General features: G+C 35.9%; 2 protein-coding genes across 4 annotated transcripts in view; one reads left to right on the top strand and one right to left on the bottom strand.

The window, feature by feature from the left end:
* The window catches only part of LOC147073612 (uncharacterized), a 142823-nt gene that overhangs the window by 15212 nt on the left and 100917 nt on the right, over positions 1-26694 (bottom strand). For all 3 annotated transcript variants that reach the window (XM_085944886.1, XM_085944887.1, XM_085944884.1), the window contains exon 13: positions 22114-22256. In XM_085944886.1, coding sequence (XP_085801012.1) covers positions 22114-22256 — 143 coding nt within the window. The remainder of the gene's footprint in view (positions 1-22113; positions 22257-26694) is intronic.
* LOC147073613 (transforming growth factor beta-1-induced transcript 1 protein) overlaps positions 22209-26694 on the top strand; it is an 85842-nt gene continuing 81356 nt past the window's right edge. The window contains exon 1 of the mRNA XM_085944897.1: positions 22209-22271. The gene's annotated coding sequence lies outside the window, so the exon portion shown is untranslated. The remainder of the gene's footprint in view (positions 22272-26694) is intronic.

The raw sequence follows: 26694 nt of genomic DNA on the forward strand, positions 1-26694 counted from the left end.
CTTTTTCCTTTTCCCAAACTTAAAAAAATGGCTAAGTGGACAACGTTTTTTTTCAAATGAAGAAGTCATCGATCGGACAAATGCTTATTTTGAGGACCTTCCGAAAACTTATTTTTCTGACGGTTTAAAAAAAATTGAGAAACGTCTAACCAAGTGTATTGAGCTCCAAGGAAATTATGTTGAGAAATAAAAAAAAATACAAAAATAAAACCTGTTTTAATGCTTTTTTCTAAGGAATTATTGACCCACCCTCGTAGCTTAAAATTTAGAAGGGATCTTTATTTAGCTACATATTTTTTCCGACTTATACGCAGCGTAAATGTGAACTCTGCCATTCTTGGTGGTATTGGCCTCTGTGTCTCTGATAATTAATTACCTTAGGAATCGCGGGTATCCGTTGTTTGTTCTCCCAAGGTGCAGAACTAACCTGCCAGTACTGATGCCAATTGGGAGGCAATAACCATGTTTAATGAAATCGCTTCGAATATTGATATATTCCACTTACGTGAGAGTGAATTTAAGTGGAGGTTGTTTTATAAGTTTTTAAGATAGGGTCTATCAATAGTATCAATAGTTCACTCTGTGTGCTTCCATCTACTTTTAATTTTATTTTTGTTATTTTATTTTATTTCTTTTCTTATTACAACGTTTTCCTTAGGTCGTATTCTTATTTGTCCGATGGTTGTTTGTCCGGTACAAATCTTGCAATCGATTTTTAACTAACTTCCCGATTAGCTAGACATTTGAAAGTTTTAGAATATATTATCAGAACACGATGCCAATGCATTTTTTTAATACTTTTAGCCATCTTTAAGTAGAATTGAATTCATTTTTAGTTAATTCTGTTTTGTATGAAAAGTTATTTCGATACCATTATTGGTTGCTAGGGGGTCCTAGCAACTAAATTATTAAATAATATATACGTGCGTTACTATGGAAATCAATATGAAATGACATTTCATTATTCAGTATTTCTATCATGTACAATTTTTTTTGATCGTTTGAGCTAGTCAAGTCAAGTTTATATGATTCAACAGAAAATTTAAAAACGTTGTATATAAAAAGTTCTTTTTATCTTGTAATTATTTTATTTATTATTTTATTAGATGCTTATTGTTTTATTAACTCACATTTCTCGGTATTTTTATTTAAATGTTAACACTTATTTTTTGTCATGTCGTGAACGCTTTGAATTTATAATTTGTTATGTTCATTATATGTAAAATAAATAAATTTGATTTGATTTGATTTGATAATCAAATAAATACATTTAATTTGATAATCGATTATGAAAATGTCGGTAGACGAAACCGGTCCAGGGTTTACAAAATAAATCGTGGAAATAACAAAAAAAACTATCAATATTAGTGTTGATTATTTATTTCAAAATGGTGTCTTACCGCCAAAAACTAACCATAAAAGAATAACATCATTTGTTTAACTTCACTATTCTCAAACAACTAAACAATATCTTGAACATAATATTTTGAAATTCGAATAATTTTCTATCTATGGCAGCGGTTTCCAACCTGGGAGGCGCGCCTCCCAGGGGAGGCGCGATCTATTGCCAGGGGAGGCGCCAAAATTTTTTAATAAATTAATTTTTATACCTTAATATCTACAAATAAATAAAACTTCATATCTTAACGTAACAGTGAAAATTCAGTACATTAATGTTTATTTTAATATATAATACATAATATATTTAAATCCTATTAAAAATATTTGGAGCGGAGAAATTAAAAAATGGCGCTTTTGCAAACGCTCTGTTTCGGTAATGCACAAAACGACCGCTGGTTGCATGAAAACAATAACCTCAAATTTAAATGTCACTCGTAGCTAAAGTGTCAACTGAAGCGTGTAGGCAGGGTGTGATATTGTTTTTTTTAATTGTTTTTGACGTGATTTCTTTAATATAATATAACAATAATACATGTCTCCACTTTTAAATGATTTCTACGCCAGATATATTGAAGCAAACAAAAATCTATTTCCTGAGTTCTTGGTTAGTTTGCTAATGCATTTTTCATATTATTTTATTATTAGTAAAAAAAGTCGCCTGCGGCGCTGCTTTGTTTCGAGGCTATTAAATATTTTAAATATATGGGTGAAAGATCCTGGCCTGTGGGCCCTATTCAGTATGTGGAGCCCATGATAGAATCCATTAATTTTTGTCAATGAACGATGATGAATTTGGTTGACTTCTATTAAAATTGATTGTGGTAATAAGCAAGCTCATTCGTCGCATGAAAAAAAAAAATTATTAAAAAATGAATTTAATACAAGTAAGTAGTAAAAACTTGTGTGTGAAAAAAGTGTCTGTATTATTTAATGAAATAAAGGGGGAAAGGCGCCAAGATTAGATTTTTTTTAAAGGGAGGCGTAGTAACATAAAGGTTGGAGACCACTGATCTATGGAATAATAAAGGCATTGACAATTTGACGTATGCACAAAAATGGCCGCCGCTATTTATATTTTTGAGTAGTGCAACTATGCTTAAATAATGCGGAAAATCTCGTGACTGATTACAATGGCGCGTTTGGTGGAAAAATCTTTCCCTTTCGCATCGACCAAACAAAACGTTCTTAAATTAGATCTGCCGCAGTTATGCGGGTCACGGAGAAAACTCCAAAGCACTTTCAAGAAATGAAGTACAGGTGGATACACTATCTTAATGAAGTATCCGTTTATTCTCACGGTTTAATATCATTAGATATTAATTGACGATTTGTTTTTGTATTGGGTTGCCATACGGTATTTTCCCTTCTCTTGCTTTCTTCGACGTTTCGGGATCGTCGCAGGGGCCATTTCTCAAGATACACTATGACCAACTGCATTGTTATATAAGGAGTGGCTCTACCTTAAGGGTTCGTTGGGACCATCCCCACATCGAACTATTTAATTTATATTATCCATTTAAACCCGTTGCAATTTTATAGAGATATTTATTATTATTATAAAATAAATAATTCAATTATTGTAAATTATGTATTAACATAATGATGATTACGCGGTATTAAAATAATTAATTAAATTAAATACGACCCACTTCACGGTGAAACCTATGTATAAATATATTAAGAAAGCTAAGGCGTCTATTTTTCGCTGACCGGGGTCAGTCAGTCCCATCCCGTCGTTGCGGGACAAATCTCGTTATACAACGGATGTGAATGCATTAGCGTTAATATACGCATATTGGGGAGTGAGTCAAATGACCCCTAGGTGAGTAAAAACGCTCGCTGTATGTCGTTGTTCAAAACTGATAATGGTAAGTCTATAATAATTATTATTATTAATTAAGTTTGTATTTTAAAGCACGCTATTTAGATGTATTTAACTCATTCGCTGCTGACTATATAATGAGATTTTAATGAGCACCTTTAAAATGCACGTTAATTACATCGATCGGCCGCCTGGTCATTACGCGCATGTGCGTCTTCAGCGTTCAAAGTATTAAGTAACGACGAAGATAATTTTTATTCTGAAAAATTACTTATTTCCTCATTAATCATATACATTAATCATAATCATATTATTATAAGTAGGTACATAATGTATAATAATATGAGAAAGTACATAGGTATGTATATTTAACCCTAAACCTAAACTAAACCCCACCGCCACCTAGAAAGTCGTCGAGCCTCCAATGGACGCCATGGATATATAATTAGATGGAAGAAGTTAGAGCTACGTTCAACAAACAAAAAACGCCTGCAAACTGAAGAAGATAAAACATCTACTCTACACTTATGTTGAATTAAGTACATTATTCTTTTGTGGAAATACGTCATGCTAGTTGAGAAAAATAATAACACAATAAATGGTTCACTAAGCTTCCCAATACATCATCGATTCATTCTTGCGAATTATTGCTACTGATTATTCGCACGAACACAATTGTTATTATTATAATGTTTTTTATTAAATTTATACCTGGAAACTTTTTCACATTCATAAAATAGCACGTCCGAGTTCGCCTTACGACATTCCATTGGCAATTATTGATATTGTCGTCAGCGTTGCCAACTTAGCGTTTTTCTTACCAGATCTAGCATTTTTCGATAGGCATCTAGCTTATGGCGTTTTTATTGGTGTTTTTTGATGCCTTCAACAGTTTTAAATGTGCTGAAAATAAGCTAGATATTTAGTTAATTTATTCATAAGGTAGATCGGTACTAGAGAAATAAAACAACACAATGAAACAATGTGATCATTCTTGGCGTTAAGGTTATATACTAGTATCAGATATTATAATTTAACACGTTGATCGCCATGGGGGTCGCCGGTGACCGGCATTGGATTACGTTCAGGGGGCCATGGGGGTCACCGGTGACCGGCAAAGAAGACCTGCCTTAGAGTTGTTCTACAGCGCCGGCGGGCACGCGCGCAGTGCATTTTTCGATACGCGGTGACCGGCATGGCCCTTCTGTATATTACTGCCACTTGGCCTGAAAATATGTCTTCCCAGTCACAAAATATAGGCTCACTAATGTAAAGAATGTACATAATGAAAAAAAAAGTTTTCCTTTTAAATTGTAAATGTGTTTTTGTTGATATAAAAATAAAAATTAAATAGATTATAAAAATGTAAGTTATAAAAAATATCTTAAATAATAAAAAAATAGAATAAAAAAAATGATTATAAGGTATGTATACGTATATTTCCAGTTTATGTGTATCCAGGTATTATACTACCCAATTTGAAAACTTTTATTCCGTATTTGTGCCTTTTCTGTTTATTGTACTATCTAAATCTAAATATAATTCGACCGCGAAATGGCACCATGCTCTCGTCAACACATATGGACAGGTGACCGGCGAAGTGGCCGGCCCGGCGCAATAGAATAAATTAACTTGTTGGCGCCGCGACGGACACATGTGGCCGGCACATCATAAAAACCAATATTTACGTAAAAAAATCATCAAAATGAAAAAAAACATTATATTCTTTCATTACCTATCAAATAATACCTTAGAGACAAATAATCATTTTTTAACTATTTTATGTAAAACTAGTTGGCGATCAATGTGTTAATGTGGCATCGGATTGATGATTATCGGGGATTCCACTCTCTGGTATTACCTAATTATTACTTATCATCAGTTGTTAGATTGATTAATTATTTTTTGTCAATAATTTTGAAATGACTTTCCGAGAAAATGTGGTGTAATTTTTTTGCACTTTTTTAGATATTGAAGTTCGAAGTATTGAAATTTTATTTTCACAAAATCTAGCCTTTCTTCCTACCAAATAGCTTGTTTTCGTAGCTTGTCTGGCATTTTTTTGTCAACGACAGTCGGCAACACTGATTGTCGTCAGACGAAAAGCGTCATGGTATTTTATAAAAGAAGAAAATACTATATTACAAAATTTCAACAAACATAATAACTGTAATTGTTTTGAAATAATTCTCACAAGTGTTTTCTGCTATTTTTCAGAGTGTATGGTGGTTCTTTTCGGCACCGTGCCGTCAAATTAATACAAGCAATCGCGACTACAATATAATATAATTCACAATAAAATTATTGCATTCTCAATTTTTTCTACTGGTTTATATTCAAGAAAGAAAAAAGCATAAAAATTCAGCGTCGAGTCTAGTGTATCATCAGTTGTTTCAACGGGGCTGGTGGGCGATTTTATTGTGAAACAGGCGTGCATTACTGACAAAATGTTTACGATATATTATGATTCTACTCCACAAAATGGCGGCTATTTTTAGCGACTGGATAATTCTGAAAATCGTAACAAAGTTTGGCACCGGCACAGAAAGACCAGTAAATAAATATATTATTATAGTACTCACTACTCAGCAATCATTATTGCCTCTGCTCTAGTCTGCTTGGAGCGATAATTAATTTTCTGTTATAATTTGGCGGTGCGCGGAAAGTTGATCGTGCGGAAAGTTGATCGCGCCGGCGATAAATTATTACGCTACTTATTGAAAGCGGCGAAAAATAGACCGGAGGAAAAATGATCGCGAAAATAATGAATTAGGCCTACGACAGCAGACGAGAGACTCAAAAATTTGGACGATACGATGCTGAATTTCTTATATTTTTAAGACATATAATTTTAATAATCTGGTCGTCAAAGAACACATTTACGATGGTTATCGCAATTAGTGCAAAGATATTGTAAGTCCATTTTAGTATGTTTTGAGAAAACCAAGTTTAAAATTTGAGATGCGTAAGAAATGGACACATTGTGGATTTGAATGATACGGTATCTTCTCAAATATCCTATTTGGACGTATATTTTTACAGCAACTGGACACAGTATATTTTCACTAAACCATCGAATGATAGTTTAAATTTAAAACTAATAATAGTTTGACAGATGCTTACAGAGCTGTACTAGCATATTATCGAGTATAGGTAATATAAAAAATATTAAACGATGATTACTTTGTGACAGATTGATGGAAAGGCATAAAAAAGTATACTGATGGATAGAAAAGAGGATTTTAAAAACTAAATATACCTATTCAAAAATGTAAATTTCTGATTTTTTTGAAATTTAAAATAATTTCTGATGTAGAACTAAGCCTAATCCAAGAATTTTGACAGGTGGCGCTGCCATCTGATATATTTTTTGTAGTTTTGGGAATGATATGTTTATATATTTGAGTTGCCTAGAGCAGTGGTTCTCATGGGGGGCCATGGTGCCCACCAGAAGATTTTGCTGCGGATTCACAGATATTTCAAAAAATTATTTATAAAATTTTGAAATTGGTTGAATACACATGACTCTTTTAAAATTCTTTCCACGCTCAAATGATAACTTCGTCTTTTCAGATGACGACAAATAAAAATTTCATAGGACTTCTTCTTCCACGGCGCTACATCCCGGGGTGGGATTTGGCCTCCTCCACAACCGCTCTCCACTCACTCCGGTCTCTCGCCACACTTCTTCAGTTACCGGGTCTTCCTATATGAAGCCAGTCCACTTCTACGGCGTCAGCCCATCTCCTTCTTGGACGGCCTCTGGGTCTCTTCCGTTGGGGTAGCCACTTCGTCATGATCCTTGGCGCTCTAACTTCAGGCATTCTCTCCACATGTCCCGCCCATCGTAGTCTTTGGGACTTACTTTCTTTCATAGGACTACAAACGAGATTAACATCATGTTCAGTATTTAATTTAAATAACTGGGCAAACTTTAAATTTAATATGCGTTATTGGAAATGAGCCATGACCAAGTACCTTAAAAACCATTTTAATAATGCACTTCATAAAAAATCAAATATTGAAGCCAGTTCACAGATGTAAACCTAGAAACAGTCATGCGGCTCGCATTAGAAAAACGGAGTATTGAGGAATTTCCATTTGCATAATTTTAAATACATAGATAATATGTACTAAAATGTTCAAATGTACTTTATTAAGTGGACTTATCTGTAAATAAATTGATCCATTTTTTTAGTAAATAAAATTTAGCTTTAATTCTTTCAATCACAACAAAAGTGAAATTTGGTGCGGCCACCAGACGTTTCCATAGAACTGTCAATGTCAATTGTGCGGCCACAGTCAAATTTCACGTGACAGCCACTGGCCTAGAGTCATAACTCACATATTTAAAAAATCGAGTTTTGAGATAATCGCAAAAAAACCACCAGAGCACTGTTTTATGTAATAATTAGAAGAAATGTATTGAACTCTGTTGAATATTAATGAGTGAGTGAGTCGATTTACATTATTTAAAATATATTTATGTATATGTTACGCCGAATGTGCGAAATTGACTATTACATGAAATGGGCAAAATTTTGCTTAATTCATGTAATAGTGAATCCCGTTGCCTTATTCATGAATTAGATAAATTATCTGCCGAGTGCGTGAATTCGCCAGGGTATGGAATTCTTAAACTGTCAACATGACAGTAGAAAAAGTAAATTTAATACGGATGGTTTTATTAGTTATAATTGGATATAATATACTATTTTATGATTAGGTTAGGTTAGGTTTTGTAATTCTGAAATCAACTGAATGTCCATTTTGAGGTTAGCTGACAAATGTCAACAAACTATCAAATCATACTATCACAAACAAACAATCGACCATTGCACGATTGATACCCAAGCACGAATCAAATCGCGAAAATACCTTTTAATAAAATTCTTCCGTTATCATATTACAGTTCTAGATTTTTTTTTGGACATAGTAAATGGATATTAACGTCATTGTAGTTATTGATTGGTATATTTTTATATAATCAATGACATTTGACACATTTGGTTAGTTTGATTAGTTGCAAAAAACACCACCGTAGCGCTACTATCTAATTTGTCCAATGCATGAACTAGGCAGAAAAATTACTGCCGAATTCACGCACTTGGCAGATATTTCGCCTAATTCATGAATAAGGCAACGGGCTTGCATTTTACATGATTAAGGCAAAATTTTGCCCATTTCAAGTAATAGTCAATTTCGCACATTCGGCGTTGCATATATATAATACTCATAAGGCTGCAGACACAGCACACAATGAGAAATAGAGCTCCCTGATTGGTTAGAAAGGTCTTGGTGACAGAACTCACATTATTCATTGAAATATGTGAGTTATGACACCAACAGTCAACTTTGTCAACGATGGTTTAAAATGACTTTAGATACGCAACTATTTTTTTTTGTATAATATAGTAAAGCCTTCAGAATTACTTGGTATAACTAAACATTGACAAAATTGGAAAATGTGAGTGATGACTCATTTTCATACAAAGCAACTAGGTAGGCACCTATTTGTTTGAATCGTGTTTCACGCATAACTATGTACTATGGTAAAGAGAAAACTGTTCTTAAAAACGGCCCACGTGCTCGTCGTAGGCCAAAATTGAGTTTTTATTGTATTTTCAAACCATGATCCTGGACACTTCTTAAACGTTGTAGATAATCTATTTATATAATTTTGAAGCCTTATTATCCTTTATAGTTATTTTAAACATTTGATGACTGCATAAAGTATTATTGTTACATAAAACAGTATTCTTTTAAATCTCTCGCTCTAATGTTTTAGAATATAGTCATATTTCGGTACATAACTGTGCAGTGGTGTTAAGATTTTTTACGTTTATTAATTTTTAAACGCATTTATGAAACCATTAGTATAATTTATTACGAGATAATTTTTGTAAAATATTCACGATAAAAAATTATATTGATAATCTCTGTGATCCCAAATTTGACAAGAATTAGGCATTTTATTATTCAAAAAATCGGCAAGATTAACACATTTGAAGATGATTCTAAAGATACTTATTATAAGCTATGTCTTTGACCATTCAAGTGTGATAAACATCTTATGAATAATGATTGCTTTATAATAATTATTGACCTAAGAATAAGGCAGTGTTTTTTTGAAATACGCCATTTCTTTTGTCATTCCCCAGTGGTTAAGCTACAACATACGGCCGTAGCCATAAATTGACAAACTATAATTATAAGATAAATAATAAAATAGGTATTGATTTTGTAGATAATTGGAAACAAAAAATGAATGGGGACGCAATTCTAAGTGTGTTTGTGGGCGGCACTTTGTCTAGGGACGTCACTGGATCGACGCGGTGGACATGGTTGGTTTATAATATACTAACAACCAGTAGCGAATGGTGGAGGTAGGCTGTTAAGATCCGCCATAAATAGTGCACAGTTTGTTAGTAATACGTATTTGTTTTTATTAAACTAAGACTACAATTTACAGATGTTGGTTAGTTTTTAAAAATCAATTAAACCCTGCCTCATCCAAACCATAGTAGTTTTGGTATATTTTGAGCGATAAGAAAAAAATGTACACACTTTTTCATTCATAATTTATTTGTTTTCTTTGGATTAAGAATACATATTTCAGATGGTGTTGGTTTTTTTTTCTTTTAAATTCATTAAGCCCTGCCTAAAACCAAACCATAATCGATTAAAAGTATTATTCTATCTATAAAATATCCAAAATGATGTATGTTTTGATTGCATAATTTATTATGGTTTATAGATAGATGAGTATTTTTTGACTATTATCTATTATGGCTTAGTTTTGCATGGTTTAATTAAATTTAAAAAAATAACCAATACAATTTGTATTCTTAGTTCAATGAAAACAAATACGTATGACTGACAAAGTTTAGTATGCACTATTTATGGCAGATCTTAACAGCCTATCTCCACCCTTCGCCACTGGTAGGTACTGATTGATTTTGTACATAATTTGAAACTAAAAATGAAAAGGGGCGCAATTCTAAGTGTGTTTGAAGGCGGAACTTTATCTAGGGACGTCACTAGATCGATGCGATGGACATGCTTGGTCTATTGTGGTGTTGATGTCAAAAGTTGGTCTGTCTCAAAATCATGTTATGGAGTAATTGCAATATGAAGTTTGACATGCCCTCTAAAATCAGAGTTTTTTTTTGTGATTTTACCGAGGCTTTGACTGCGACTCGCTCTCATATCGCCTCTTCTCTTCTAGAAGGGGATCCACCGATCAGGTCATCACTCCAACTCTGTTAAAGAACTTTACAATTTTGCCAAGCTCTTCCGTCTTACCCACCACCAGGGCACCTTTCAATTCGTCGACATTCTCATAGATATCCGCAATTCGCAGCTGTACTCTGTGAAGTTCATATTTAGGGCATTGTAGTGCTATATGTACAATGTCCTCTAAAACATCACATTAATCGCAGAGCTGAAAATCAGGGATAATAATGTTAATTTCTTTGTGCTCTTTGTGCATGCTCCATATATCGGATGACCTTGAATTTTTGTTCTAGCATGTCTACATATTTATATATAGACACACAATTCGTAAGTTGTCACCTCTAAATACTTAAATTATCGACTCATTAACAACTCATTTACGTACTGACAAAAAACCTTCTAACATAAGTGAAACCTCAATACCGATAGATGCTTACTGCACTTTCATTGTTATGTCATTAGTTACTATTAATAATGTTAATTTGAATACTAGATCCTTACCAGTAACAATCCACGTTTCAAAATCGCAAATTACATTGTTAAGGATCACGGCCGTATTAATTATAATTGCAGTCGCGCAATTTCGCATTTTGCGATTGGCCATTTTGAAAATGGCGGCCGTTGAATGCCATCATGCATCGATATATTATTTTGTTATTGTTCTCCAATTGAGGAAAGTGGAAGATGCATGCGACGATAGCCGTTGGAAAAATTTGAATCCGTCATAATTGTCCGACAAAAGTAGGTCGCCGCTACGTAATATTGTAATTTTAATATCAGGTAGTGACAAACCGTCCTCGACGCTCCAGGCGAAATGGTAACATGTACTGTCCGACAAGAAGATCTAGGGCCTAGGCAATAACCGGAAGTCGCTAGTGCGGTTAACAGTAGGAGGAGCTTGTTAGTTCAGTTTTAACACGTGGACAACTCGTCGCTAACCGGAAGGCGCTTCAATCGAAGTGCGGTTAAAAATGGGAGGAGCTTGTTAGTTCACAGTTTTAACACGTAGCCAAGAAGATCTTGTTGGACAGTTAATTGTACGTATTACATTTCAGCGTGGCACAGTTCGTCGTGAGGTTTATTATCGGAAAGAGATGACCGTATACTATGCGGTCTTTAATTTTATTAGATTCAATATGAACATTATTTTAATTTTCGCAAAATGCATGAATTCAAGAATGAAAACCTATCCTAACTTAACCTAACAAATAATTCAGTATATTGACTATTTTCAAAATTTGTTTGCTGCTGGATTCCTCTAAAGTGTAAACCGACGAGAACTGTGTTTTATTTAGACATGAATTTTATGTCAGTACTATACGACCCAAAGAGCTTGGACGGTCTTTAATATACGGCCATATATTATTTCCGATACAACATTTCACGGTAAAGTGTGATACGGCGAACTGCATATGTAGAATATGTGTATATATATATATATATGCATATGTAGGTATATAAAGAAGAGAACCTAGACTTGGCTTGCCGTTCTTCAAGCCGACCGGATTCCGGCGTCCTGGAAGGCTGCTTAATACTATCAATATAGTGTATAAGGCGGAGCTATGGGATGCCGATTTAACCTGGAACGAAGCAAGAAGACTGGCGAGCGACAGGGATTCTTGGAGGCGTGGATACGTGGTATCCATATGCTCAAACTAAGGGGCGGACATGGCCGAAGAAGAAGAAGAAAGAAGAAAATCATATTTTTTTGTGTGTAGATATATCTGCATTCGAGGATAAAAATGGCCGACATTGCATAAGTTAGAAAATCAGAATGGAAACTGAGCGATCTTAATATTTTGAGAGTTTGACAATTTAACCATGCTTCATGCGGTTGCAAAATAATTTAAAATATCATAACAGAAATAACGTATTAGACTCCTTCCATTGATAGTCGAAAATCTTTGGGATGAACAACGTTTGGTAAACTGATTTATTCATACAGAAGAAATCACAAAGATGGTATACAATATTGTGTTTGTACAACGCGTGTGCGGCGAAAAAGTATTTAGAACGCGTCTAAATATTATTTTTCTGATTGTACAAACCGTGTAAGTACAAGAGAGAGGTATTGGCAAAAAACGTGTCTTGATCTCGCGGCTGGAAGGCGGATTGGCGGATACTGAATACGAAAAAGACTTTGTTCATTGGAGGAATGAAAATTATACATCTGGAGTGCACATCGTAAACCAAATGCGCAGCGAATTAACTTTACGAACGAGAGCCGGCTAGACGCATACGTATGGTTGCCTGTCATAAAAAAGGTGTTAGGTAGTAAGTAGGTACAACATCAAATCATTACATACATAGTCATATAGCACAGCAAATACTAATAATCCAAGAAACTGTGGCTAAATAGACGGGGTAGGTGCATATTCAGAATAATAATTATTATGATTTAGTACTTCTCAAATTTTTGACAAATTTTCTAATGTCCTTCAAGGTAAAAACTTGGGCCAACTGCTGTACACAGTGTTGGCTTATAACTGACCATTAAAATGCCATGTTTTCGTTATTCGTCGAAGACTTGAAACTCTTCTTGGAAATAGTCACTTGGACGATTGTCATCATCAGCTATGTCAATCGGAGCAGGCGTAACAAACTGAGCATCAATATTGATAAAAGTAGGTTTTTTTAAATTTCATTTACGAGATTTAAGAGTACCTGGTTTTTCAACATTCGATGCATTGCAGAGTTCTCTATAAGGGATATTGGCCAGACGCGCACACAGAAAACTGGTTTGGGAGGGGTACCTACATTTCAAAGACTATCTTTAATAACTGATATTATTATTTTTTATGCGGCGCGAATGGGAGGGGGAGGAGTTAACAAAATCTACCAGATGCCACCGATTTCCACATTTATTCCGTCTACTACTTATAGCTTCTGGTACATTCAGTATACCCAGACATTCCGTATTAGACTAGCGATAAACACGGCCTGCAGGTATGAGTGAGTATCCACAAGATGTTAGCGAAGGCGCGTGGCCTAACGGTCACAATTATTAGGATCGTCGGTGTCCATTTGTGTCATCCGCGCTGTTTTGTCTTTTATCAAAATAATAAAGTAAACATTGGTTGCCCCAAATGGTCGCACCTATTCATCCAGTGGCCACAGGCCTTGCGTGGCATAGAATATCAAGAGAAGTGGTCAACCAGTTGAGAAGACTGATGACAGCCAAATCATCCGGGCAAAGATCCTCAGTCATGAAGTCCTGACGAAGAAGAAGTAATATTCCATTCACCTAAAAATAATTTGTATTTGTATTTTTTTGGGAGGAAGACGCCCGGCGTGTGCGCGCCTGGTCTTGGCATTAAGTTTGCTGTTTAATGATCATAGTTTAAGAATTTATAATCTGTACGTTTAATTCAGTTGGTAGACATCCAATCATTCTTAATAATATTAACTAACTAATTATTATAGAACACCCACGTTGGCCGCGCGGCTTAAGCGTTTGACTATCATGCCGTGGGTCCCAGGTTCAAATCCTGGGTCTGGCAAGTACACATATTGTTTTTCAATTTGTGTGTGAGTCAGGGTATGGACCTAACAGGTTGAGCAAGTGGCTGACATCCATTTCTCGTAAAAACAATATATGTTAATAGAAACCTCTACCCTGTGGAGGCCCATATGATCCTATTAGGATCGGACATGGTCGGAAATTATTATAGAAGTTGTTCGTACTGTATTATTAATTACCTTATTGTTATGCCGAACATTTTACTAGTTGGTAATGCTTTCGATAAATCTTGTTCCGATAGTTTTTCTTTAGATTTGACATCCCTACCCACCCTTCCGTGGTGGACGGCGAAGAAAATCAGATGACGTCACGTCCGAAAAATTTCCACAGTATGGAACAACTACCTTACGAGCTACCTAGGTATGTATTGTATACTGTGTTTGTTTATTAGTGTACACGCCCCATAAGACTAGGCATTATCTACCTATAAAAATGACCTTTTACCAGGGAACTCAGAACTCTGTGCCTTTTACTTACTAGAGAGGACATCCACTATTTGTATATTTATAACAAATACATACTGCTCCTAGACTCGTAAGTATATAATATTTTTATGACATATAGCAGGTATCGGGAGACTTTTTTGGGTAGGTGTTAATTACCCCAAAATATATTAATTATTATCCAAACCGATGTTATATACGCGAGTTGAAAGTGTGATTATCTTAAACTCTACAGAACTCAGGGAGTATTTCTATTGAATATATAGTACAGAAAACTTTGAAACTGAGAAATAGAGCAAATAATGATGTTGTTTCGTTTTTGATACTTCATCAAAATTGAATGTTTTTGATGTCAGAGCAATTTGAATTGAGCAATTGTTTTATAAATTAGAAGTTAACTTCTTTGGCCTAGAATTTTCGACCCCACCAGTCGCTTGCAGGCATGCCAGCATTTATTCCCAGAGATAAGGCGGATTTTTATCTCCTCTGCTGTCTTATTTTGGGTATTTAGGCTGGATCCGAGATACGTGAACTTGTCCACCCCTTCATATGCATGCTGTCCTATGTCTATAATTTACTTGTCAAACGCACATGGGCCATCGCCGCGCCAGAGATTACAGCCCTCCTCAGTGACTGCATCAGAAGCGGCACGTTCCCCGACTGCTGGAATAGGGGCTTACTTAAGGTAATCCCCAAAACTGGCAGCCGAGAACCGTCTAGCCCCAAAGCCTACCGCCCTCTAACACTTCTGCCCGCTCTGGGCAAAGTGCTGGAGAAGCTACTGTGCCACAGGATTGAAGCCCACCTGGAGACACACTCGCCACTTTCCGATAAGCAATTTGGATTCAGAAGAGGCAAATCAACAGTCGACGCCATAAGGAACGTGATTGCCATTGCTGAAAATTCTCGCCGTAAATACGTCCTAGGAGTTTTCCTGGACATTGCAGGTGCGTTTGATAGTGCGTCTTGGCCTCTTATACTTCGAAAGCTCCGGCTGAAGAGACTACCAGGAAATTTGTTCGCGTCAATTCAAAGTTATTTCACCAATAGATCGATCGAGTTTCGAGTTGGTTCAACCACAATAAAGAGGAACACCAGCATGGGATGTCCCCAGGGCTCAGTCCTCGGGCCCCTTCTCTGGAACGTACTCTTCGACGATCTCCTTAGAATTCCGCTTCCAACCGACTGTACTGTCATTGCCTACGCAGACGATGCGCTGCTGCTGGTCGAGGCCGACAGCAGGGCGAAGATTGAGAGCACCGTTGGTGAAGCTTTAGCATCAATTGAGGCTTGGGGTAGATTAACTAGACTATCATTCGCACCTTCCAAGACAGAAGCCATTGTCCTCAAAGGATCGAGACGACTTAGCTGTTCGAGACTACCCACAGTCCGATTCGGTGACACGAGAGTGAAAGTGTCGAAGATCGTCACCTATCTAGGCGTCAAAATGGACACAATGTAAAATTTCTTACACCATGCCGAAACCCAAGTCCACAAGGCTGGGGTGGCCTTCCAGAGGATCGGCCGCATGGCTGGTGAAGGATGGGGCTTAAAAGTAAGGGCGCTCAAGATCGCTTACGGCGCCATTTTTATGGGAATCGCGGCTTATGCCGCCGGTGCTTGGTGCCCGCGCATTCCCAAAAGTGTCAAACTTAGAATCTCTCTTTTAAGAGGACAGCGCATCGCGCTTCTGTCCATTACCAAGGCCTACCGTACCACCTCAACTGACGCGCTCCCGGTCCTGGCCGGCATTCTCCCACTTGACCTGCATATTCAGGTCAGCGGCGCTTCAATATTGCTCCTCAAGGGCGAGGAGGCCGACGTTGGTGATTTTCACCTCGTCCCCCCCCCCTCGGCTAGCTGGCGAAGGAGTAGCATTATTGAGGCGCAGAATTAGACTCATGTTGCTCAACGCGGCCATTAAGACCTGGCAGCGAAAGTGGGACGAATCGACCAAGGGCCGGCACACATATACGTTTTTTCCAAACATACAGTGGCGAATGGAGATAACCAAATATCTGACTCCAGACCATTACACCAGTCAATTTGTGACTGGTCATGGTGGTTTCGCTGGCAAGCTCTTCGAGCTTGGACTTGTAAGCCGTCCGACATGTCCATGCGGAGGGGAAATACAGGATGCCAACCACATCCTATGGGAGTGTCTGAGTATGTGCTCCGAACGAACATAAATTTTGCTGCCTGTATGATTAGCTTCGTTCTTTAATTTAATAAACAAGTAGGTTCATTTTCTTTTTAGTAATTTCCATGTGCTTTTTCTCTCCCTGGCACTTTGCATTAGAGTAAACTCAGTAAACTCAGTCACAGCTCACTTTGAGCGTAGCAATCTAAGTCTTGGGCATCTTCTCCCAGGACACTCCCAGGCCAATTCTTAGATGCTTCACATCACCAATTGATGGGTCCCGTGATACTCTCGATTAAGACCGAGGGTGGTACGGGGCGGGTTTGGTGGAGGGACTTTAACTGTCCTATGTCTATATTCTGCAGCGGTACCTGATCGCGTGTGCTGACCATATACTTAGTTTTTGACTGGTTTATTTGCAGCCCAGCGTTTTCTGCTTTTATTTTCATAGTGCCACCATGGTCGATCATCCTCTGTTTGGATCTGCTTGTAATTACTATGTCGTCAGCGTAAGCGCACATCTGCGTTGTACTGTTATCTACCCATCCTCTTCTGTTGGTTTCACGAGCTATGTATTCCACCACAAGGTTAAATACCATAGTGGATAGCGCATCCCCTTGTCTCACACCTGATTCGATTTTGAAGCTTTCAGTTTGCTCATTAGGTAATAGGCTATAGGTAATAGTACAAACTTTATTAATTTGTTTATCGAGCCTTAGTCCTGCCTTACACAATTTGGTGTAATTTATCCCATTCACCGACCGCTCGTATACCTATAATGTGTTCACACTTCACAGTAAACAAGGAACTACCGCGGAGTGACTCCGAGAAGTGTCTATATCAGGGATAGCAAACCTTTTTACGTACGCGTGCAAAATTTTCCCAAATATTATTTTTCAACTGTCAGACGACGTGCCTAGCATTTTTTCATGAGGGAATTTTGTTAAAATAGATTTTTAGAATTCTACATTCACTGCTGACCAGATAATTACCATATTTAAATATCATGCTAATTATATCTAATTTCCAACTAATGGTTACGCGCCTTGCGCGTCTTTAGCAAGGTTTGAAAATTACAATTGAGCTCTTGAGATTCTATCTCTCACCATGCTTTTGGCCAAATGCATATCTTTTATTCTTAGAATATTTTTTTTCGTTCTCAAAATTTTTAAAGAGAACGTGGGGCCCTTTTAACCACGCTTCTTTCATATCACTATACGGTTTTCCATTTTTAGCGATTATATTTGAGACAAAATAACAAGCAGCTGTTACATTTGAATGACTGCCGATAAATTTCATTATGTTTTTTTGATTGAATTTTTATTTTAACTGTCTGATCAATATTTTTTTGTTTGTTTTTGTATACAGCAAAGAAAACGAAGCTGACTAGCTTCGTTTTCTTTGGTGTATACACAACGTAACTTAATTTTCTTTTCGTAATTTCCATGTGCTTTTCTCTTCCTGGCACTTTGCATTAAAATAAACTCAGTCAGAGCTAATTTTGAGCGTAGCAATCTAAGTCTTGGGCATCTTCTCCCAGGACACTCCCAGTCCAATTGTTTCAGATGCTTCACATCACGAATCGTAGGGTCCCGCGATATGCTCGATGAAGACCGAGTGTGGTGCGGGGCGGGTTTCGGTGGAGGGCGCTTAACTTCAATGTTTGTTTTTGATTTTCGCACGGAGTGATTTATGGTTTGTCCCACAATACCATTTTACTGACGAGGTTCCGCATACAACTGTCCCAGAATACAAAATACATAAGTACTGTTTTATTACCTTCGTTAATCATGCATTACTCGTAAATCCATCAACTTTGAAAGTCTCTGCTGCTTGATTCTAATATTTATTGTTAGAATTTTATTTCCACTAGCCATGTTAAATAGGATTTAGTAAATTAAATAAAATGCATGCACTTTTCTCCACTTATCAAGTGTCACTTCACGAATCAGTTGGATCTAATAATTATTGTAACCAATAACAAACATAACCTCAAATGATGTCAAAAAATGTTGGCAACACTGAAATACCTGAAAACATCTTTCAAGCTTTCATCTTTCATATTTTTTCTCTTCAATATAAAACATTGGCGTGCCATGCAAAATCAACTCGCGTGCCATAGGTTCCCCATTACCGGTCTGTATAAACGTATTCTCAGAATCCCATGAGTGAGTAATACATGTTGATGTTATTCTTTTTATCAGAGAGAAATGTGCTTCTGCAATTCGATTCAAACTATTTCAATGTAAACCTTTCCAGTGATAGAATACAATCGAACTGAATGAATAAAAAGAAAGTTCATCCAATACGTTATAAGTATACTTGAAGATAAAAAAACCACGCAGAAAATACCTCAATTCGAATTATTAAACGTTATTTGTTGTGAAACAAGCTTGCCGATACACAATAATTAATATTTTATAATAGTATTTATATTTTTTATCAATTTCAAAGTTACTAGGTCATAGTTTTTTTTAATTTTTTTTAAAGCTGGTGTTCGGATGGTATACCAACATTGTATTAGAGGTACAGAGTTGGCGACACACCCATGTTAAGTATATTATGATTTATGTAGAAGTAACTACAAGATAAAAAGAACTTTTTATATACAACGTTTTTAAATTTTCTGTTGAATTATATAAACTTGACTTGACTAGCTTTTGTACTTGATAGAAATAATACTGAAATGTCATTTTGACATTCGTATTGATTTCCATAGTAACGCACGTATATATTATTAATTTAGTTGCTAGGAGCCCAGACCCCTAGAAACCAATAATAGTGGAATGGATTACGGATTTCTTCCGAAATAACTGTTCATACAAAACAGAATTAACTGAAAATGAATTCAATTCTACTTAAAGATGGCTAAAAATATTTAAAAATGCATTGGTATCGTGTTCTGATATATTCTAAATGTTTCAAATGTCTAGCTAGTCGGGAAGTTAGTTAACATCGATTACAAGATTTGTACCGGACAAATAAGAATACGAGGTAAGAAAAACGTTGCAAAATGATTTAAATGTTTCAATAAAAGAGTAATGTTTTGCCAATGAATAAAATAATAAATAAATAGTTGAACATACATAATTTTGAAAACACTTATGAGAAAATATAATATGTATTTACAACCAATAGAAAAAATCTTTTTGAAAAAAGTAAGACACCCCAGCAGGAATCGAAACTGCATCTCTCAGGTATCGCGCCCATGCACATAGACCACTATGCCAAATGCGTCATACTTAATTGCGACAAATTTTAACTAATGGCTTTTAATACCCTCTGAAGCGTTTTCCAAATTGAGCTAGTATTGGCGATCGGCTTTTGGATTTTAAATCAAAGTAGGTATTACTTTAATTACTAACCGACGTCTCGGATCACTCCAAGATTTTTTGTTGTCACCTTGAACTTGCTAATAATTTTTAATTGACTATTTTTTTTATTCAACGAATAATTCGCAAGATTTAAGAATGATTTAAGAATGTTACATTCTTAAATCTTGTGAATTATTCGTTGAATAAAAAAAAGGTTAATTAAAAATTATTAGTTTATTAAAAATCTTAGTGTAAGCGCGTTAAGACTAAATTTTGAAAAAAAATCCTGACGCTTTCTAGTGATCAAGGTAAGCACTTTGAAGCTACTTTTTGGTAGGTACCTTCATTCAAACTACAAAAGCCAGTCGTCAATATTAACGAAATTTGTAAAGGGCTTCAGTTGCATGATATTAGTTAATTTAGTCGTAATTTGGTAGGACGAAGGTGAATTTGGTAAAGCACATTGACCGGAATTCAATGGATGCAAGTTCAAGTACTAACTGTCCGGCGTATTTTTTTTTATTTAAGGTGTTTTCAAATTATGCATATTAAATAATATGTAGGTAATAGCTCACACACGATGGCCGCGTAGCTTAAGCGTCGGTCTATAACGTCGTGGGTCCCAGGTTCTAATTCTGGGTCTGGCAAGTACACATATTATTTTTCAATTTGTGTAGCAGTCAGAGTATGGACCTAACAGGTTGAGCATGTGGCTGACATCCATTTCTCGTAAAAAACAAAAATCAGTTAATACAAACCTCCACTCTATGGGGGCCCATATGATCTCATTACGTGGTTGGGAACTAGCTCACGCCCACGAAGACCAAGCGGCTTACGCGTCGGTTTATAATGTCGTGGGTCCCAGGTTAGAATCCTGGATTTTTCAAATTCTCATATTGTTTTTAAATTTGTGTTTGGAGTCAGACTATGGAACTAATAGGTTAAGCAAGTGGTATGGCTAATATCCATTTCTCGTAAATACAAGAATCTGTTAACACAAACCTCTACTCTGTAGAGGCCCATTTATGATCTTATTAGCATCTGACATGGTTATTGTCAATAGCTTACGCCCACGATAGCCGTGCGGTTACCGCGTCGGGTTATAATGTGCCAGGTTCGAATCGCAGTCTGACGAATTCACACGATGTTTACCAATGTGCGATTGGACTAGACTAGAGTATCAATATTAATATGACGAAAGGTTGTGGAATTAATATTGTTTAATTCTAAATTTATTATAAATGCCACAACTTTATTGTCATATTTCATAAAAAACGACGCAATGAGCAAAGAAAACAGTTTCGTTTATAACGTCATCATCATCATCAGGGTCGCGACAACCAGGGGTCTTGGCCTCCTCCAACAGCTCCCTCCACCTGTCCCTATCCAGTGTGGCCGCTTTCCAATTCGGTACCCCCAGAATACTGCAGTCACTGGCAGCTCCATTCAACCAGCGAAACCTTGGCCCGCCTCTTCTTATACGCCCTATTGGATTGCTGGACATCACTCTCTTTGCCGGTTCATTGTCATTCATACGGTGTACATGACCTAGCCATCGCAGTCTCACAATCTTCATTGATTGAACTGCGCTGCAATCTTCGTACAGCCCGTAGAGCTCAGCATTCTCCTCCAATTGGTGCCGTCCCTGATCGGTCCATATATACGGCGTTCATTTCGCAGAGTTAATGTCCAGGTTTCCGATGCGTAGGTGAGCACTGGCTTTACAAGTGTCTTGTAAAGAGTGCTTTTAGTTCGGCGAGATAGTAAGCGGGACTTAAAATGTCTTAACAGGCCAAAGTAGCATTTATTCGCAGACATGATTCTCTTGTTGATTTCTTCTGTAATATCATTATGTCGAGTTACAAGAGAACCAAGGTATACGAAACTGTCGACCGTATCAAAGTTGTATGCACCAATATCTCACTTTGGTGCGCCTTCTCGTGGTGGATTCGTTTATAACGGATAGTCATTAATAAAGACTAGAGAGTATGGACCTGATAGGTTGAGCAAGTGGCAAACACCCATTCTCGTAAAAACAAAAATCTGTTAATATTACAACCTTCACTTTGTGGTCACGTTTGAGACATGTTTTAAAAAAAAATATGGCTCAGTAGCTATTGAAAAAAAAACTCCACCCAATAATTGATATGACGCGCACAATCGATTGCCCGTTAATTGCGGCGATGTGTCATTCCGTAATAATGATGGCATATTATGATATTTCATTATGTACCAACCTCCGTGCGCCCCCCTCAACGGCGGGGCCGGGCGGAGAGCCTCTGGAGGGGCGCCGGGACGCCGGAGCACCGACGCCCGCGTCGCCGGCAACCGCACTGTAGTTCGGAATAGCGTCGCCAGCGGACGTCAGGACATCGCGCTTCTGCAAACATAAAAGGTAGGCCAGTGTCACACTCTAATACAGAAATACACAATAACATAAACAATATATTTGCGCAACACTTCGCCGCGCGACGGCGGCCCGAGCATTCCTGCGACGCGCGTATCTTTAAATTATCGCGGAATAGTAAATACGGCCTCTGACATATGTGTGAAAATACAGTGTTCGCTATTATTCACTTCGATATAAAAAAATACACACGATAATAATATTTAGAAACAATATTTTCACAGTTTATAATATACACAGACATTATTAGCGCAAACATTATTAGGTGTGTAATATAAATAATCGACTCTTTTTAAAGTTTTAAAAACTGTGATATAATATCGTCGCCCCAAAAGCAAAAGGACAATAATTATTGTGCAAAAATAGAGTTTTGAGAAAAACGCATTTTAAGTTTTTTTGAGTTTAAAAAATCACTTGGAGGTTATTTCTTAATATTTTGAAATTTAATTCAGAGCAAAGGTAGCTTATTACTCAAATATTAAAATGTACCATTTCTTCTTCATATTTTGTGAAAATTCTCGTCACAAGGGCCCTTTTTCTGCATCAAAATGTTTTTTTTGGAAAAAGGCCTTTACACATTTTAAAATAATTACACATATTAGTACTGCACATAGACTGGGAAAATAGTTTACAAATACACAAGTGACATTTCTTTTTCTTTCGTATTTGTGATTTCGTGGATTTAGCTCCACAAATTCCATTTTGCTTAAAATGTAGAGAAAAGAATTACGAACAAAACTACATTCATAATTCAAAACCATCAAAATGTGACAAGTGGCCTTTTGCTTTTGGGGCGACGATATATATGTACTGGTATATGGCCAGTTTAGATAATGAGCAAGATTAGTAATTTTGAGATGTACGAACTTGAGTTTTGTGACCTCTTTTCCTTGTTCAATCTGAACTCTTAAAAAAACTATTCGTACATAGTATTTCGTAGATAGATTATTTAAACAATGTATAATCATTGAAGGGATTAAAAGATAGATATGCCATGTAATAGAATTTATTTTAAAAATCAAGTTTTGGTAATGGTACAGTACTCCACATTATTGCATTTCCGATCGAGGTCTTTTGAGACAAAAACCAAACCAAAACATAAAATAACTTAATAATATAACATACAAATAAGCACGTTATGTTAGGTTTTGGTTTATTTTTCAGTAGATTACGTTAGATTTTTGGTCTCAAAACACTTTGACCACAAAAACGATATGGAGTATGTACAGTATCTTTATTCAGAATAAAAAATATTATAAATGTATATCACAATTAAAGGTAAAAATCCTTTAAACTTTATTTACCCAAACTTAGTATTTATAATATATAATATAATATAACTTTTCAATTATTGTGGTTTCTTTAATCGGTTTACAAAAAGAAACAAATCTTTCAAACTGCTCTCAGGAAGAATATCAGTTATCAAAGATTTACCAAAGAGTATTAATTAATTGATAGGTAAGTATAGGTACACTTACGTGGTGTTAACTAACAATTTATGATGGAAATAAGCAATATTAATAATTAAATTATGTAGTATTTGTTATGTAATTAATACTTGACTTAGCGTCAGGTTCGTATTCAATTTAATACGAAAATAAATTAAATTAAATTCAAAGTATAATATAATAATAACATTTAACTTAATATTTGAGGCTTTCACGGTTGTTTTTTTATTGAAGTAGATTTTTGGGTTTCCACCGTGTGTCCTTCCTTCTTTCCTCGACGTTTCGGGCTCGTTGCAGAGGCCATTATCAATATATGATAATATCATCTCATCTCTTGATGGAAACCCAACAATCTACTACGATAATAATAGCCTAGTTAATACATTTTACAGTGTCTATAATGTTCATAATGTGTTTTTTGAGCAGTACGGTATCGTGAGATTTTGATTTTTATCAAGTGGTCATAATTCATTGTAGTACACCGAAAAAAACTATTTTGAACATTCAAATAGATCATTGAAATTATAATTCGAATATATTATCACGATGGCTAACTCGTCGACTCGTAGGCTCGAATCCTGGGTCTGTAAAGTACCTAGACATATTGTTCTTCAATTTCTCTTTGGAGTCAGAGTCAAACCCATCAGCGGGTCTACTCTATACACAAGGTGACTATCGACCGCTAAAGTGATAAAGTGATAGTATGAGATATTATATATTTGTATTGATGTATTATAATTGTTACAATAAGTTAGCCGTCTAAACAGTAAAAATTGTCTATCTCACTCTAAATTTTATCACAGCACAGATTGGTGCTGTTAAAATATAGCACTTATTGCAACAATTACAACCAACTCATTGTAATTGTTACAATAAGTGCTAATACTTTGATACAAACCTACCCTAGTTAGCGGTCGTATTTATCATTTTAGCGGTCGATAAAGTATAGAATCGACACACTGGTTGAGCAAATAGTGGCTAACATCCATTTCACGTAAAAACAAAAAAATTAATAATACAAACCACCACAATGTGATCTCAAAAGAAAGAAGAAAGATATTATATTATATTATACTTGTTTGTCCCAACCTGACCTAGCTTAACAATAAAAAAGTCAAAGTAAAAGTCATCGAGTTTATCTTTAAATCTATGACATAATGAGTGTTTATATTATTCTATCGTAAGATGTTTGTGTTTTTTCAGGTGGTAATTAAGTGTACTTACATTGTGGAAGCCATTTTTGATATTAAAATTATTATTTCAACAGTTTTTACGTTGGTATTGATTATTCAGACGTATTGCCAATGACCTTACATAAACTAACCATAAAGAATAAGTCGAAACAAATGTCATTGATAATATTTTAAAGTTTGTAACACTGTTTACATATAAATATTTTTCATTGTCGGAACCGGGAGATTTAAAACCAATCTTCGATCCCATTCAGTGGTGGCGGTATTTATTTTGAGTTGTAATAAATACAAGTGCAAACACGCCACTGTCTGGAGAATATAATTAATTTGTCACCTTCGTCCAAAAATACGCGCGAAATAAACTGAAAATCTATACACAACAAACACACAGACGCCCAGTGAAGCGTAGGATCATAATCGAAAATAATACAATCTCTGACATATTCTAGAAACATACAAAGCAGTTATTTATCGTGCCGTTTAATATTACATATTTAATCTAAATTACCTCATTTAACTTTGCCTGTAAGGGCGTAATTTAGGGATAGCAATACCGGTATTGCAAAATCCGGAATCCCGGTATTCATCAATACCGAAATAGCGTTGCCAATACATCGTTGCCAAATTAGCGTTTTTCTAGGCAGATCTATCATTTTTCGATAAGCATCTAGCTTGCAAAAAATGCATCTGGCCTGTAGCGTTTTTGTTAGCATTTTTGATGCCTCCAGCAGCTTTGATTGTGCTGAAAATACGCTAAATATTTAATTCATTTATTTCCATGCGCATCAAAATTTTGACAACCAGATACCTATTTAATGCAGGTAGGTCGGTACCTATTTTAGTAGTGAGAAATAAAACAACACAATTTAACACTTGCAACAATAGGAGCATCCATGGCCTTAAAGTGAAATGGTATCATATAATTTAAGGCGATACTTCAGTGAAACGGGAAATAATTTTCAACTATACGCGCGACGAAATTTTGGACTAGCTGGCAGTCTGAGAGCGAACGTCGAGGTGTGTATACGTCAATTTGTTTCGTGATGGCGACGGGGGTATTAATTCTTAAATCGTGTAAAGATGACTAAAAACGTTACCCATTTACTTTAAAAAGAAAACATGTCAATGAATATATTATTATTGTTACTAATAGAACATTAAATGGACGCATGTTGGATTTATATGACAAATTATATTTCGGTCGGCATACGTCATTTGCACCCGCGACCCGCAATCAGCGCGTCGCCTAGCACGGTCTTTTTAGACAATGCCTCAACTGAGGTATAGCCTTAATGTGTGCTTAGGTAGGTACCTATGTGACATCAGTTTGAAGATTATCGGAATGACATGAAACGAAACCTGAACGCCGTTGACACAATATAGGCATTTTTTGTTAATTTTGAAATCGTAATATTTTTCTGTTATAATGTCGTTGTTCCCTATTAAAAAAGTCGGATCTAAAATTTTGCCATTTTCGAATTATTACGTAAAAGTTATTTAAACACTTTAAACATTTATACCACAATCACAGTTTTTTTTGTTTGTTTGAAAAATTTCGAGATATTCAAGTTAAAAATGACGGATCTACCGAGAGTGTCCGAATAACAATGTCGGTTCTTACCAGCCGACATTGTTGGCTGGGCGTGGGTGAGCAAGATGCGTCGGATCTGACAGTTGCTGCTATGTTCACCGGACAGACGGATGTTTTATAAACGTTTAGAGAAGTTTCTATAACCCGTATTTTTATTCATTATGGCAAGCAATAGGTCA

Source organism: Rhyacophila brunnea, unplaced genomic scaffold (assembly GCF_057557595.1).
Source record: "Rhyacophila brunnea isolate RB1 unplaced genomic scaffold, BYU_Rbru_1.0 scaffold_17, whole genome shotgun sequence".
NCBI lineage: Eukaryota > Metazoa > Arthropoda > Insecta > Trichoptera > Rhyacophilidae > Rhyacophila > Rhyacophila brunnea.